The sequence below is a fragment of the Oncorhynchus tshawytscha genome, linkage group LG25 (assembly GCF_018296145.1).
Source record: "Oncorhynchus tshawytscha isolate Ot180627B linkage group LG25, Otsh_v2.0, whole genome shotgun sequence".
NCBI lineage: Eukaryota > Metazoa > Chordata > Actinopteri > Salmoniformes > Salmonidae > Oncorhynchus > Oncorhynchus tshawytscha.
In genome coordinates this window covers 23,524,702-23,540,853 of record NC_056453.1, presented here as the reverse complement: position 1 = coordinate 23,540,853, position 16,152 = coordinate 23,524,702, and the positions used below count along the sequence as shown (strand labels likewise).

The 16,152-nt window shown below is 41.2% G+C and overlaps 2 protein-coding genes across 4 annotated transcripts in view; one reads left to right on the top strand and one right to left on the bottom strand.

Moving 5' to 3' along the window:
• Positions 1-783: 783 nt before the first annotated feature.
• LOC112224476 (cAMP-dependent protein kinase type I-alpha regulatory subunit) lies at positions 784-11,791 on the bottom strand. 3 transcript variants are annotated; one of them, XM_042306148.1, is made up of 11 exons: positions 11,560-11,791; positions 8,277-8,514; positions 7,717-7,884; positions 7,380-7,471; positions 7,184-7,245; positions 7,031-7,077; positions 6,454-6,612; positions 6,129-6,189; positions 3,683-3,804; positions 3,520-3,601; positions 784-3,280 (listed from the first exon to the last, which is right to left on the bottom strand). In XM_042306148.1, the coding sequence occupies exons 2-11, from the start codon at positions 8,448-8,450 to the stop codon at positions 3,108-3,110; spliced, it is 1,140 nt and encodes a 379-aa protein (XP_042162082.1). In that variant the 5' UTR covers positions 8,451-8,514; positions 11,560-11,791; the 3' UTR covers positions 784-3,107. The 3 variants fall into 3 exon arrangements, with proteins under 3 accessions (XP_042162082.1, XP_024243823.1, XP_024243822.1); XM_024388055.2 differs by lacking the exon at positions 11,560-11,791 and adding an exon at positions 9,939-10,023; XM_024388054.2 differs by lacking the exon at positions 11,560-11,791 and adding an exon at positions 9,869-10,020.
• The window catches only part of LOC112224474 (WD repeat domain phosphoinositide-interacting protein 1), an 8,411-nt gene continuing 3,312 nt past the window's right edge, over positions 11,054-16,152 (top strand). The window contains exons 1-6 of the mRNA XM_024388051.2: positions 11,054-11,142; positions 11,239-11,411; positions 14,805-14,887; positions 15,561-15,730; positions 15,855-15,951; positions 16,044-16,141. Of these exons, the coding sequence (XP_024243819.1) occupies positions 11,335-11,411; positions 14,805-14,887; positions 15,561-15,730; positions 15,855-15,951; positions 16,044-16,141 (525 nt within the window). The 5' untranslated portion in view covers positions 11,054-11,142; positions 11,239-11,334. The remainder of the gene's footprint in view (positions 11,143-11,238; positions 11,412-14,804; positions 14,888-15,560; positions 15,731-15,854; positions 15,952-16,043; positions 16,142-16,152) is intronic.

Here is a 16,152-nt window from a genome sequence, read left to right as displayed (position 1 = left end):
CTGTCTGCCCTTTAAGCACTTTCACAACCATAACACACCATGCCATAAATACCTCATCATCACAGCTACAGTACTGTATGTGTACATGCAGCTTATACTTTGTTCTAACTAGTCTGAAACAAAGTATTGTCTTCAAACAACATTCTGTTTGATGCCATTTCATCTCAACATGTCTGGACCTTTTGCTCCGAGCTGTTCTCATTGTTGTCCTGACTACAAATCCAATGCATCCTGATGTTTTTGAAGAGGGAGAATAACCACAACTATTTTAAAGAGCCTGAGTAAGTGAAATCACACCAAATGAAGTTGGGCTTCTGTCCAACAATGCTGGAGGGAGCTTATGGAAGACTGTTTTATAAGGTGTCAGCAGCAAAAACGCTCAGAACATTTATTGGTTGTGCAACAGTGACTGATCTTAAATGCATGCAGGAGTGAGTTCTGGGTTTACTAACTTTATGAGCTCTCCAATGAAGTGGGTGGCTTTCTTTCATCCACCGACAGTTAAACATCTAATTTCACCAAACACCAATAGGCTACAGTGGAGTCCTTTTCTCATCTCTTTTCTTCATATGCACTGAACCAATAAAACAGAATGTCAAGAGGCCCTCCTGGAGATTTGCCTTCACCTGTCCTGTTCTGTCGGATCAATGTGGGTATAGTGAGTAAAGGAAACCACTGAAGAATATTGAGAAGAGGTACTACACTGCCCTCCAGAGTTAGGACTATTCATTAATATTATCGTATGGACATATTCAGACAACCAATGAGTAAATGACTCAGCCGGTGATTTTACCTTTTATTGCTTAAACTGCCATCTGGAACAATCTATACCAAAAGGATAAATGTCTTTGCACATACAGGAAGTCAAACCGAGTACAGTCATTGGGTAGAATATAAAAAGAATGGTCCTCAGATGACCTGCAGCTCTCAGAGCCTGCTGCAGGCCGCACAAACTTGCTGAAGGGCTAGCAGGAGTGCCTACGCCCAGGTTACATAAGCTAAGGCAAACTGGGTCAATTGCAGTGTGCCTACTAGTTAGTAGTAATCTTGTGGTGTGTTTTACCACATCAGTACTTCTATGTTGATTGCTATGTGACAGAAGAAACACAAGCAAATCATTGGTGGGAGTTTGAACAGTCAGCAAATAGACGACTGCAAAATTCCATAACATCAACGGAATCTGAAAGCACGACAAAGGTTTTGGACCAAGTAGGCAACACTGCAATCGACTCAGGATCATGTTGATTGGTTTGGACATACAAACAAACGGTTACACAAGTCAATCCATCCATCCTATCAGCCATACTGTTTTGTACACAAGATTAAGATTGGAAACATGACAGAGCCTAAACAAGGAGAACACCTCAGAAAGGGATAATAGCATTACCGTATGTAAAGGTACTTTCTGTAAGAAGGGGGTGAGGGGCAAGCTGTGGGGCAGGAGTGCAAAGGAATACAACCTTGAGACTATATATTTCTGCAGGAGTTAATAGGGGAAAAAAATGCTAAATACATGTCAGAATTACATTGCATTCTTAAGATTGAAGGGGTGAAACTGTTTGACCAACACAGGGAATACCAGTTTGAGAATACGCTTTCATTCACACCATCTCATCACCTTACATTATGCTGTAGGTGAGCATAAAGTAGATCACAGATTGCTTCAAAAACACATTCAAATCATTCTCACAAAGCTTTAACAGCGAAGCCGCTTTAAAATAAATATATAATCTTAAAACGCAAGACAATTTCATCTGATGTCTGAGTCACCAGTCACTGGGATTCTTTTGCTTGTTTAACTTCAGTGCTCAAATACATAAATAATTGAAAGTCTTAAACCCATAAAACAATCTACAATTTGGAGACTTAAAATGCTAATTATTTTAAAGCCCTTTCGCCTACTTTTAAAAGGTTAACCCCTTACATTTTTCACAATACAACTACATACTGTTTTGTCAGTTGACAAGAAGCATTTATTTACGCTGTGGCACTGAACACCTAAAATAGAATTTATGGAAAAATAAGCATTTACAAAAAGACATTTAAAACGTACTTAAGATTACCATCACTCCAAACCATATAGCGTAACATTAGTTTGTTCAGTCAATAAAGATAATAATACCTTTAATAATAATTGAATAACTATAGAATAATTCTGTTTAAAGAATTTTAGTGATGAAATTATTTGGTGTATACTGAAAAATGATGAATACTGAAATACACTAATACTCCATGTTTTCCCCCCATTGTAGCCAATAATGTACCAACCAAACAGAGGTGAGTGTTAACATGGTGATAGATACTTCCTGTTTTGAGTTCCACTGTTTCGGACTATAGAATAAGAATCTTCTATGGGTTCCGAGTTGTGAAAAGAATTATCAACATTTGGCACTAGTTTGATAGCTGTACAACAGAAAACCTTCTGGTTGCATTAAGTTGTACAAACGCTCTCAAACTAGATAAAACAATAGTGAATTAGATTGATGGCACAATCAATGGAAACAATATGAGAAATGTAAAAAATAAATTTGATTTAATGTAGCAATGGAGGATAAACAGGAGATCATAACATGAAAGCTACATAAGAAATTAGATGGAATCCTTATGCTTCCAGCATTCTTTTCATTCTGAAAGGAAAAATGTGATAATTGTGTGAGAATGCCAAACTTGACACTTTTATATGGAACCAAAATACCTGCATAATATTCATCATGGATCCTTACTTCACCATGTTTGATTGTCCCATCTTATCATTGGCCTGTCCTAACCTCGGCCAATCCCCTACTAATCACCGTTCGTGTTTAAATTAGAGTAAAAAATATATATAAATATCAGTGAATGCAGTGAAGGCATACTGTATGAAGCTGGTATATGTAACAAACTAACATAACTGTTCCTGTATGGGTGACTAGGATGGCTAGCTGATGGGTAGCATAAAATGAATATGAGTTTAAAAAAAAAGCTGAAGCAAATGGATGACCAAATTAATTAACATTGAAGTAACATTGCATTGGTGGAACCTGGGTCTAAAAGAGGGGGGGGTTATGGGGTTACATAGGGGATTAGGGGTTACAGGGGATTAGGGGTTACAGGGGAGGGGAAACCCCTCAGACAGACAGTGAAACAAAGCTGTTGTACTGTTGGATGTTGCGTTTGAGAATGTCCGAGCAGGGTCCAAGGACGCGTTCGAACCGTGGTCGGTCCAGCTTCACACACTTCAGAGGACCGCGGGCGACCACAGTGGCAGCACGGGGACGGTTCATCAGCAGGGCAATCTCACCTGGACGAACGGAGTACATGGTCAGTACAAAACAGGCGTCACAAATTGGGTTAATTTCTGCTAATATAACATCTAAATATTTAAGAGGCTTGCCAAATCAGGTTAGAGCTTTGTGCTTTTCTCATCATATCACCTTAAAAATGTGAGATTCAGGCTTATATAGTGCATATACAAACAAATGAAGAAAGACAGTTGATGAGAAGAGAGGGAGAGCTGAAGCCTGAGCAGGTTCTTCTTACCAAAGTAGTCAGAAGGTTGTAATCTCCCAACCTCCACAAACTCCTCGTTCTCAGAGCGACGCTGCAACACAGCTGCAGAGCCCTACAGAACACGGACATCAGGGTAGTGTTCAGTAGGGAGAACCAAAACAAACTAAATGAAACCCTAGAGTGACGTACATACCTCCAGTATGATGAAGAACTCGTCGCCAGGCTCTCCCTGCACCACGATCTTCTGTCCGTCATCAAACTGCACCGGCTCCAGAGAATCTGCCACCGTCAGACGCTCCCATTTGTCCAGAGACTCTAAAGGGATGGAATCATAAGACAGGGACATAAGTGACATCACAATAAAGAAACCACACACTGTACAGTACACCTAGGTGGTGGACGAAGAGTTGTTAACGTGTCTTGAAAGCCACTGTATGCATGTGGCTATAATCAGGGCCTAAAATTAACATCTGCCACCTGCTAAATGGAGGGTAGATTTGGGCATTGGTGGGTAAGATGTCCATTTCACTAATCACGTTGCCGGGTGGTCAGTCCTCCACAATGCAAGCATTTCACTTGCATTTGTGAATAAAAATGGTCAAGTATGATCACATTTATAGTCAAATGCTGCAGTAGATTTTATCAAAGTATTTCTGCCATGTTTCATAGATGGGGAAAATAACTTTAAAAAGTAAAAGTACTATGAATCCTATATAGCCTATCCCACCTCGCGCTGCAACACTGCCTGGCTAGGGGCTGTAAGCACATGAAGAGCTGAGTCAAATATTCATTTTTAGAAGCGCAGGCATAAAAGTTGGTCTAATTTACTTGAAACGAAAGTCTACTGAAGTGAGACTTTGTCATTGTGTTTCTTGGCTATTTACATAGTTTTGTTCACAAGCTGGGTTGTTTTTCCAATGTTTGAGTTTCAACTGCTAGGGAAAAAAAGATAACGTTATTACCTGTCAGACTCAATCTCACAGGCACAAACATGACTGGAGTTGCATTACCACGGTAACATCCTGCCTTTTTGTGTCATCTAATATTTTGGTTAAAAGACAGGTCACAAAAAAAATGTATGAAACAAATACCACATTTCTTCTTACGAATAATACATGTATTATTTTAGAAACATTACAAAGCATGCTCATCTGTTTTTTGTGTAACTTTAGCAGAAAATAATATATTTTGGCTGGTAAAAAAATCTGAGTGAATGGTAGATTTAAAAAATATATATATTCTTGGGTATGATGCTACAAGCTTGGCACACCTGTATTTGGGGAGTTTCTCCCATTCTTCTCTGCAGATCCTCTCAAGCTCTGTTCTGTTGGATGGGGAGCGTCGCTGCACAGCTATTTTCAGGTTTTTCCAGAGATTTTCGAATCCGGGCTCTGGTTGGACCACTCAAGGACATTCAGAGACCTGTCCGAAGAAAACGCAGGTGTGGCTTGGCTGTGTGCTTAGGGTCGTTGTCCTGTTGGAAGTTGAACCTTCACCCCAGTCTGAGTGCTTTTTCCATTAAGGAGCTCTCTGTACTTTGCTCCGTTCATCTTTGCCTCGATCCTGACTAGTCTTCCAGTCCCTGCAGCTGAAAAACATCCCCACAGCATGATGCTGCCATCACATGCTTCACCGTAGAGATGGTGCCAGGTTTCTTCCAGATGCGACGCTTGGCATTCAGGTCAAAGAGTTCAATCTTGGTTTCATCAGACCAGAGAATCTTGTTTCTCATGGTCTGAAAGTCCTTTAGGTGCCTTTGGCAAACTCCAAGTGGACTTTCATGTGCCTTTTACTGAAGAGTGGCTTCTGTCTGGCCACTCTACCATAAAGGCCTGATTGGTGGAGTGCTGCAAAGATGGGAGAACTTTCCAGAAGGACAACTATCTCCACAGAGGATCTCTGGAGCGCTGTCAGTGACCATCAGGTTTTTGGTCACCTCCCTGACCAAGGCCCTTGTCTCGCGATTGCTCGGTTTGGCCGGGTGGCCAGCTCTAGGAAGAGTCTTGGTGGTTCCAAACTTCCTCCATTTAAGAATGGATGGAAGACAATGTGTTCTTGGGGACCTTCAATGTTGCAGAATTTGTTGGTACCCTTCCCCAGATCCGTGCCTCGACACAATCCTGTGTCGGAGCTCTACGGACTATTCCGTTGACCCCATGGCTTAGTTTTTGCTCTGACATGCACTGTCAACTGTGGGATCTTATATAAACAGGTGTGTGCCTTTCCAAATCATATCCAATCAATTGAATTTACAGGTGGACTCCAAGTTGTAGAAACATCTCAAGGATGATAAATGGAAACAGGATGCACCGGAGTTCAATTTCACATCTCATAGCAAAGGGTCTGAATACTTATGTAAATATCTGTTTTTTTTTTTTCATTTTTAATACATTTGCTAAAATTTCTAAAAACCTGTTTTCGCTTTGTCATTATGCGCTATTGTGTGTAGACAATTTTAGAATAAGGCTGTGACATAACACAATGTTGAAAAAGTCAAGGTGTCTGAATGCACTGTACATGCCAGTGGCTGGTGGACCAATTTTTGTTAACAGTGGCTATTATTATTATTATTATTATTATTATTATTATTATTATTATGAGCAGAAATGTCAAAAAGCTAAATAAACAGTGAACCTTACCTAAGATGGAAACTTTGCTGAGGAACTCCTCGTACATCTTCCTCTTCCTCAAAGTGCTTCCCTGTAAAGAATAACAACAAGTCATAATGTTTATTCCTGAGTTCTGACAATTGTTGTAAGCCTTCAAACATCATGCATAAACTGGTCATACGGCTTGCCTTTTGTAGTTGTCTGTATTTTCAATTCGTAAAATCCAGCAGTTATAAAAATACAATTTAAAAATCGCAGCAATTCTACATGTCCCTACTCATCGTTAATCACTCCAAATGTAAATCAAAGCATGTCAGTCAGGTGAAGTGTCAGAGCAGAGCAGGGCGAGGCTCACCATGAGTATCCTCCTGTAGCTGTCTCTGTCGATGCCCCACAGTTTGACGTTGCTCTTGGCACGGACAGTGGCAGCCCTGGGGGTGCCGTAGATCAGGGCCAACTCTCCGAAGCTGCCCCCCTCCCCGATACTGGTCACACACTCGTTGTTCACATACACCTGGCAGGAAGGGGGAGAAGAGTATTTAGACATTAAGATCAGGTAACGTCGGCGTGTCACTGTCTCTATTAGATGTTGTTCACTGCCTATGTGTAAGTTGTTTCTTGTATTATATAGAAATATTGCGACGTAGCCATACAATTAGAATGCTAGATCTATGAGAGTAGGCATCGCTAAGGTAACAGATAATAGGGATCTGAATAGCAAAGTAACATATGACAACAACAAAAAACAGTCTAAAAAGACAGTTGCAAAAATAAGCCTGTCACATTCAGGAGGGAAAAAAACAAGGCAAGCTTTCAACTTAGGGGCCTGTTTTCTATCAAACTGGAATGCTTGTGTGAGAATGTTGGTTTATTAATACAAGAGTCATTGTGCAAAAAATGTGTGTGTTCCTAAAATACATCAAGAGACTTACATCCGTCTCTCCTTGGTCGATGACGTAGAAATTATCTCCCTCATCACCTGAGAGAGAAGGAAGACATTGTTCATCTTTTCTCCGGAATAAAAAGACACTTCAGGTCTACTTGAATTTCCACTGAATCTAAAGGACAATGAGAACCTACTGTACCTTGCATAATAACAGTCTCTCCAGCGATGTAGGTAACTGAAAACATGGCGTCAAAGATGTCGCTGTGAATAAAGATTGTGTTTGTAAAGTTTCAGGTTTGTGTCATGATTAGTGGGATTGATCTAAACTCACATTGACAACCAATCTTCACAGACAAATCAAGGAAAATTAATAACAAATCCTGTTAACAACATACCTCCTCTCATTGTCATCCAAGTGAGAGAAAAGCACATTCTTTTCGATAGCTTTAGCTAGGGCAGCCATTGTTTTGTAGTCTTTAGGAATGACCTTGAAAACAAAAACCATCCATGTTTAAGCAAATCACTCTAAGTATTCACAAAATCTCCAGCCAGCCTATAGATATGACTGTAAGTAGAGAATATTGTTTTGTGGGCTGGTCTAAATGACTGCATTTTGTCAGATGCTTTGTTGTTTTAGTAGAGCCATGCGTTTCAAGATGATGTAAGTTTTTATGTGTGCAGTTGTGTGATGTATGCGTACGGCATGTTGTATGAGTGTGTGTGCATCCTCACCTTTCTGACATAGGATGCAGCGTCCTCCTCTGTGTAGACCTCAGCACTGATGGCTCCTCTCCGCCGGCGACCCTTGACAACAGGGTTCATGGGAGGAGATACCTCCTCATCCCGGGAGTCAGAACGGCTGCTGGCCTTCTGCTGGTTCAGGATTTGCTTGGCCTCCTCCTGCATGGTTCACAGGTCAGAGGTCACACACAGCCAATCAGCTGCCAGGGCAAGACTTTACAATATAAAGGCACTACAATTTTAAAACTAGTTTCATGTAAGGCTATGGGCCTGGAGGCACACAGCTGGATGAAGCACACAGCTGGATGAAGCACACAGCTGGATGAAGCACACAGCTGGATGAAGCACACAGCTGGATGAAGCACACAGCTGGATGAAGCACACAGCTGGATGAAGCACACAGCTGGATGAAGCACACAGCTGGATGAAGCACACAGCTGGATGAAGCACACAGCTGGATGAAGCACACAGCTGGATGAAGCACACAGCTGGATGAAGCACACAGCTGGATGATGCCCACAGCAGGACACACACTACCCGCCCAGACTCACCTTCTCCAGCCTCTCGAAGTACTCTCTGAGGAAGGCCATGGGTCGTTCAGGCCTAGAGGTACACAGCTGGACGATGCAGTCCTTCAGCAGCTGCTGGATGTTGTGTTTCTGCACGTACAGCTCACACTCCCTCAGACTCCTCTCCTCCTCGCTGCTCGTACTGCCCGACGCCATCACGATTGAAGACACGTTACTGCTCTGCTACGACCTGGTGAACTGGCGAATTCTGGCCTCGAAACTAGAGATTGAGAGAGACAACTTGGATTGCTTCTATTACACGTGTGTATATATATATATATATATATTTATTTTAAATAGTTACAATCTTCTTCTAATGTGGTTGTTATAGTCTTATAACATCTGATAACTGGCTAAAATGCAGATGCGAGAGAGAGGAAGAGAGGGAGGGACTAATTGGAAGGGGTTAGAGGAAGGGAGGGAGAGTGTGAGACAGAAAGAAAAAGAGATAGGCATTTCAGGGATGCTTGAGGGTAACTTGGTCATATGATGTGATTAAGTCTTAAGTGGTGGTAAACAGATAAGCCCAAACAACAAAACAAACTGTATCCTTGTTTGATGGGAGAAGAAAAGTTACATTTCTTATCAGTTTCATCATGCTGAGGTCTGAATTACTGTATATCATTTGCCATTTAAATAGGACCATGTCATTACTAATCTGTCAAAGTAGATTTAGATTTATAATATTGACCAAAAAAAACGGAGCCAGTAGCAAGTATGACATGCTGCTTTACTACAAACGAGAGGATCTGGTGCACAATGCAACCCTTTGGTGGTGTACCCAAGTACATATCATGAAGAGTCAAATGATAGAAACAACCATTTACATCAAGTATCAATAAAATAAATAGTTAACCGAGCTACTGCTGATTAGGATTTCAGACAGTTCTTGAATGTCCTGCTATCTAGCAATGCTTTTTGCTCTGGCGTTTTCAATACTGCCCATGAACTGTCTCCTGGAATAATATGACAGATCCCCCACCAAAAAGAAAAACATTCAAAATGACCTTGCTTTCAAAACGTTGACTGGAGCAGTAACGTTACAACTTCGTTAAATTAGAAGGCAAACTATGGTTGGCTACCAACAAACATGGAAAACAAGGTACATTTCGGTTGCATCAATGCTAGCTAGCCAGGCAACTCTGATAATATAGTTGTTAAAGATACAACGCTACGTTAGCTAGGAGCATAAGAGATGACAGCAACCAATACCTAACTGGCCTGGCCTATAATACTCTACCGTTAGCCATCTAACGTTACTATAGTTAGTACGCATCAGATGGCTGTTTGATCGCACCTTACTGGTACGTTAGCTAACTTAAATAAACATAATCATGACGAAGCTAGCTTGCTAAAACTGTATTGATGGATATCAAATCTATCAACCAGCTAGGTAGCTAGAAACCTAGTTGGCATTTTGGCCTGCAAAGCCAGTCAGTCCAGAGATACTTCAGTTCTGGCCAGTCTTGCCAATGACGCCATCTTGAGCTCTATCATAAACAAATACAAGGCGGAGGCTACATATCCCGCGATCGCAATGGCATCAATTTCAAACTATGTGGCGCAATACTTACAAGAATCCGCAAATTATTGGCGAGCACTTTGACACTAACTCGGATTTGGATGTTATTTCCACAAGCTCACCAAATATCTCCCTTCGATTTTTCCAAAAACTTGGACCGCTGCCCCACCGGATATGGGTTTAGAACCAATCACGAGCCGTCATTGACGTCAATTCGCCTCATTCTGACACGTGAGCCGTAACCCTTGGCAACATTAAAGGGGAACGCATGGAAATCATGACGTCAATGGGAAATCAATAGCAGATATAAGGACCTGATAGCCTCATATTAATTTCCCATGAACGGTGGAGCGTCCTCTATTCAAATAGTACTGTAATGAAACAGGCAGGGAGCAGGTCTCGAACCCTCGACCTTCTAGCCCGAGGTCCGGCGCGCTATCGACTGTGCCGCAAAAGCATGCTCCTGTCGATTTCCGCGCTTATAAACCTAGGGTCATTACAGTACTCGATGCATGAATATTTTGGGAGGATATTGTTGTTTTATGAAGATGTTCTGCACATTGTGCTTCAGCAGTTTAACCTTAATATAAACAATAGATGGCTGATCGCAGTGCCATTGGATTAGATTATGTTTAATGACTGATCAGCCAAGGAATATGTCAAATGCAGTGTTGTACAGATGTAGGATCTTAATTAGAGCCAGTTTGGTACAGCAGTAAAATAATCATGGAGCAACAGGAAATGTTAATTATTCAGTGGATTATAATTCAAGTACATTTTTGTAGGGGTCGACACCCTTTCGTTAGGGCACATCAAGTCTGACATTTCAAAGTGGAAATTACAAACTTTAGAAGCCTTTTTAAAACTCAAATACACTACAAATTTGCATTTCCTGCATAGCAGGAAAATTCTCTGCAACAAAACAGTGATCAATTTAAGTAAAATCCTATATATGTATGTATTGCTTTTGTGCAAACTCTGCAAAACTTCACAGAGAGATGTAGCAAAAATGCGGTCAGCAAAACACTTGATGGGTCCATCCAATCAAAACAATCAAAACAATTCCTCGTGCCCGAAGAAGGTAAAGTGAACCAATCGCAATCGTGTAATGGGCGGTGCTCTCTGCACTGTTTTCTTGTAAACCAATCAGATACAAGCTATGAAAAGGTCGGCCAATCTGAGTGATGCAGAGGTAATGTTCTAACCAGCCAATAGAAAACGAGGCAAAAGTCACGGATACAGCCCTCAGCGGTTTTGTTTCACTTGTTGGTCTCCTATTGATGTTAAGGATAAAAACAGAGCAATTACAAGCGCCTTCCTCAAAAAGTAAAAAACAATAACAGGGAATTATAGTTTCAGGATTCAAACCAACTGTTTGTAATTTGTATAGCATTTATTACATTGTATTAACTCATCTCTTAGCGCATACGTGTGTAGAGGAGCTGGGTTACAGAGTGATCGATCAGGACCCAGCTCTCCAAACTAGGGCAGTGGAGCTGGAGAATAACCGTGGACGAGATGGAGGACCGGGAGACCTTCGACGGTCGAGGAGGGCCTCAAGACTTGATCAGCTCCTCGTTCAACCAGGACACCACGTAATCTAGCGGATTCTCCTTGTCATACTGCTAGATATATTCTAATTGCATAATCTAGGGCCGAAGTAAATCCTTATGCTTCCAGCTATAATATGGTCTGTAGCAGAAATATGTTAGTGTGTGAATTGTATCTTCAAACCTCACCCACTTGTGCAGTTTGTTTATCGCTGTTAATCCAATTGTCCCATGGCGTCTCTTCAACACTGTTCCTAAAATATAGGTTACTAGCTTGTGAAGTAGGCCACCACACTACTAAGGCCTATTGATAGCCAGATAAAAGTAGCCAATCTAGATTTGACCTACAGTGGAGATACTGGTCAGCAGACTACACACTAAAAACACATGGTTCTATATAGTGCCAAATCAGGGTTATTTGGCTTCTAACATATCCACCTCATTCTCGAACGCTTTTAAAACACTGAAGCCAAACGCGGAAACTATGGATACAACTCCACGCTCGTGCATTATCATAATTAATATGTGCGCCACTAGAAAGGGGATAAGGGATTTTAGAATCACTTAAAATAAGGGTTGTGTTTCCTGTAGACTTATCCTGGCGTGACGTTTTGATAACCATGTAAATCTCTCTCGGATAAGGTGATTTATCAATATATTCGTCTGTATTTACTCTCAGATTCGAAAATGCTAATTAGCATCAAAAGAGACATCATGCAAAACTACAAATCCATGTAAGCTCCTGCACGTCATCTCTAGCTGACACTTTTGCTAACATGTATTTTGTCAATTTAAAACTTGCACGAGACAGTTCACAGAATTTTCCATGTAAAGAAATGTAATCAATGTATTGATTAATACATTAGCTACCATATTAGATAGTTAATCCAGAGATTTTTACCTTTGTCTCGATTCGGCAGTCTTGTTGTCCAGATCATCATGGCATTTTTAGTTCTTTATGATAGCCACATTAGCAGCTAATCAGCATTTAATGTTTTTGTTTTTTATGGGGGGGCCAATATCATGCAATCTTGATAAAAGTCACCTTGCCCTGGAGAGATTTACGTGGTAATCAAAATGTCAAGCCAGGGTAAGCCTACACGAAACACAGCCCTTATTTTAAGTGTTTATAAAATACCATATGGGAAAAATGAATGGTGGAAAAACGATTGGAACCATTTCCCTGTTTGACTGCTATGTTTTATGGGCATTATGACTCTTACTGTGGTACTCTTTTATGCTGTAATTTACTTGAATGGAGACGCCTGTTCTATTCATTCTTATTTCAATTTTAGAGCCGTACAAGTTTTTTACATTTTGGTTTAATAGCCATATTATATTATAAAATTCCACAGGTTTTATTATGTTTATTAACAAGTTAAATTAGGTGTGCTAGCTGTGGAACTGCTGGGGGTCCCTGGGGAGAAAATTGAGAACTACTGACTTAGGCAACTGTTCATAAAACACGGTCACTGGCCTAAGTCATATACTGTATAACATATGATAGCATAACACAACATTTTAGATAAACTGCAATGACACTCACTCATGGTTGCACAGAAATATCTGTGAGCAAACCAAGCCCCAAAATATTCAAATGAGCTGCCATCCCTACATTTTAATTATCACAAAAAAAAGGAAATAACCTTTTTTTGAACAGCAAATAACTATTGAAGGGCTTAAATGGTTCTTTGGGTCAGTATGGTTCCACTTAGAACCATCACTCTTCGCCAAGAACACTTGAGGAACCCACATTTTTTGTGTGTATTGTGCAAGTCTGGTATTTGTCTCAGATGAGGACACATGCAATGAGTTTTGGAACTGTCAATTACTTAGGCTATCACAACTGCATGCATGGGGCGGTTGGATGTATTGGATAATGGCAACATTAGTGTGAGTGAGAACGGAGCATCCAGACATTGTTGATCTACAGGTCAATTACAGGTGTAATAACAGCTGTTTGGCTGGGGTCTGGTGTCATAAACAATCCAGGTGGTCAAACAGACACATTGACATTAACTCTCTCCCATTTTCAATCATTCTCAGCAGTTAGGCTATTTGTTGCCTGGCTGGGCAAGCCTATATCCCACTGAACCACACACCTGATCAACTCTGGGTAGCAGTTGCCCTCAGGCACACATCTAGGATCAGCTCACCCTCCCGATAGCGCAACCTAAACAATAAGGGAGGAAAACATTAAACTAATCTTAAATCAGTGTCTATTCTAGAATTAATATCCTATACTCCATCCTATTCCATCTGTTGACAGATGCCAGCCCCTCCTTTTCTCTACACAGTATTTATGTGTATGCCCATAGATAGTGTGCTTGATTATCAGTGCTGTTTGAAGTGCTTAGGGCGATCACATCCTTTCGCAACAGCGAATGGGGATCCTAAAAAAAGATATAATAATAATACATGACCTGACCAACTCTTGATTCAACTCTTGTTGTGTTGGCTATACAGCACACTGTGTATACTTAATTTCCCCATGACTGCTATATATAGCTCACTGGGTAGTGAGGCATTGCACGTATTGCCTACACTTCCCGGTTAGCCAAGTGTGTGTATGACTGTCCTTAGAAAACAACATCCTCTGCCTTCAGTGGTACGATCAGCCTTTCCACTCATAAACATTGTGTCATCTCATTTTTTATTGTATGGTTTTTCTGTTATATGTGCATTTATCTCCGTAGCTTAAGACCCCTATGGTATATGATTTACATAGATTATGGCACCACAAGTTAACATCTACAGTACCAGTCAAAAGTTTGGACACCTACTCATTCAAGGGTTTTTCTTTATTTTTACTATTTTCTACATTGTAGAATAATAGTTAAGACATCAAAACTATGAAATAACACATGGAATCATGTAGTAACCAAAAAAGTGTTTAAACAAATCAAAATAGATTTTAGATCCTTCAAAGTAGCCACCCTTTGCCTTGATGACAGCTTTTCACACTCTTGGCATTCTCTCAACCAGCTTCATGAGGAATGCTTTTCCAACAGTCTTGAAGGAGTTCCCACATATGCTAAGCACTTGTTGGCTGCTTTTCCTTCACTCTGCGGCCCAACTCATCCCAGGTCATCTGATGCAGCACTCTATCACTATGAGCTGTTCTTGCCATAATATGGACTTGGTCTTTTACCAAATAGGTCTGTCTTTTGTATACCACCCCTTCCTTGTCACAACACAAAGGATTGGCTTAAATGCATTGAGAAGGAAAGAAATTCCACAAATTAACAAGGCACACTTGTTAATTGAAATGCATTCCAGGTGACTATCTTATGAAGCTGTTTGAGAGAATGCCAAGAGTGTGCAAAGCTGTCAAGGTAAAGGGTGGCTACTTTAGTTTGGGAAACTCTGATAAAGAGTAAACACATAGTGGGCGCCATCATGGATTTGTAATAACAGTTGGGTCTCTTTGTGTCTCAGGTCTCTATCAGTGGGCACTAAGTCAGGCTACAGACTCTTCTCTGTCACCTCGGTGGACAAGATGGACTGCATCCATGAAGGAGGTGAGTGAGTTTCCTTATAGCCTGTGTGTACTGGTAGCTAGTAACTACAATTAAACACTGGCAGATGTTCACTAAACTGGTATCATAAGGACAGGGGCAAAACAAGCACCTAGTAAGCTGTGGTCAGGTCAACCAGCGTGGTTGTACAGTAGTCTCTGTAACCAGAGAACAAGTTCTAAGCTGACACAGTCCACCCTCTCCCACTTATGTAAACAATGCTAGTGAGTAATGTGTTACACCATAAACCTGTTCCCAGTAATGCATTCTACAAGTATTTTATCAGTGTTTCCTATCACGGTGAGAGGAAAGTGTCAGCGTATTCATGTTTTGGCTTGAGTGTCAAATACAAAAATCAAATACAATTTTGTCACACGCGCCAAATACAGCAGGCGTAGTAGACCTTACGGTGAAATGCTTAATTACATGCCCTTAACCAACAATGCAGTTTTAAGAAAAATAAAAGTTCAGAAAATATTAAACTATGAAATGAATGTGATGGAATGTGCGCCTGCGGAGTGTGTACGTGTTTGCGTGTCTGTGCATGTGTGCTCTATGCACATGTTTACCTGTGTGTGTGTGTATTCAATGCAAAGTGTTGTTTTTATATAAGCACATCTATGTGATTTAACCCTTCCCGCCCACTTCCTTCCCTCCTTCCCTCCCACTTTCCCAGCGGAGTCTCCAGATGTGTACATCGTGGAGCGGTTGTTCTCCAGCAGTCTGGTGGTGGTGGTCAGTCTCTCCATGCCCCGACGTATGAACGTCTACCACTTCAAGAGAGGAACAGAGATCTGCAACTATAGCTACTCCAACAACATCCTCTCAGTCAGGCTCAACAGACAGGTAATGGCCATCGGAGGCCCCATTCCAAACCCACTCCTCACCCCAGATTGAGGCCCACCTGAGAGGGATTCCCATTCCAAACCTTATAGCTCTGCAGTAACGTTTCTCTCTCCGTCCCCTGTAGAGGATGGTAGTGTGTCTGGAGGAGTCAGTCTACATCCACAACATCAAAGACATGAAGCTGCTCAAGACACTGCTCAACATACCACACAACCCCTCAGGTACTGAATACACACGTAGGCACACACAGACACGATGCGTACCCTCAACTATGCTCCGTTTTTAAACACAGACACACCCTCCAACCCGTCAGGTCTCTGTGCCCTCTCTGTGAACCATGGTAACTCCTACCTGGCGTACCCTGGCAGTCAGACCATCGGGGAGATCATGGTTTATGACGCCAACAACCTGGTAAGACCTGA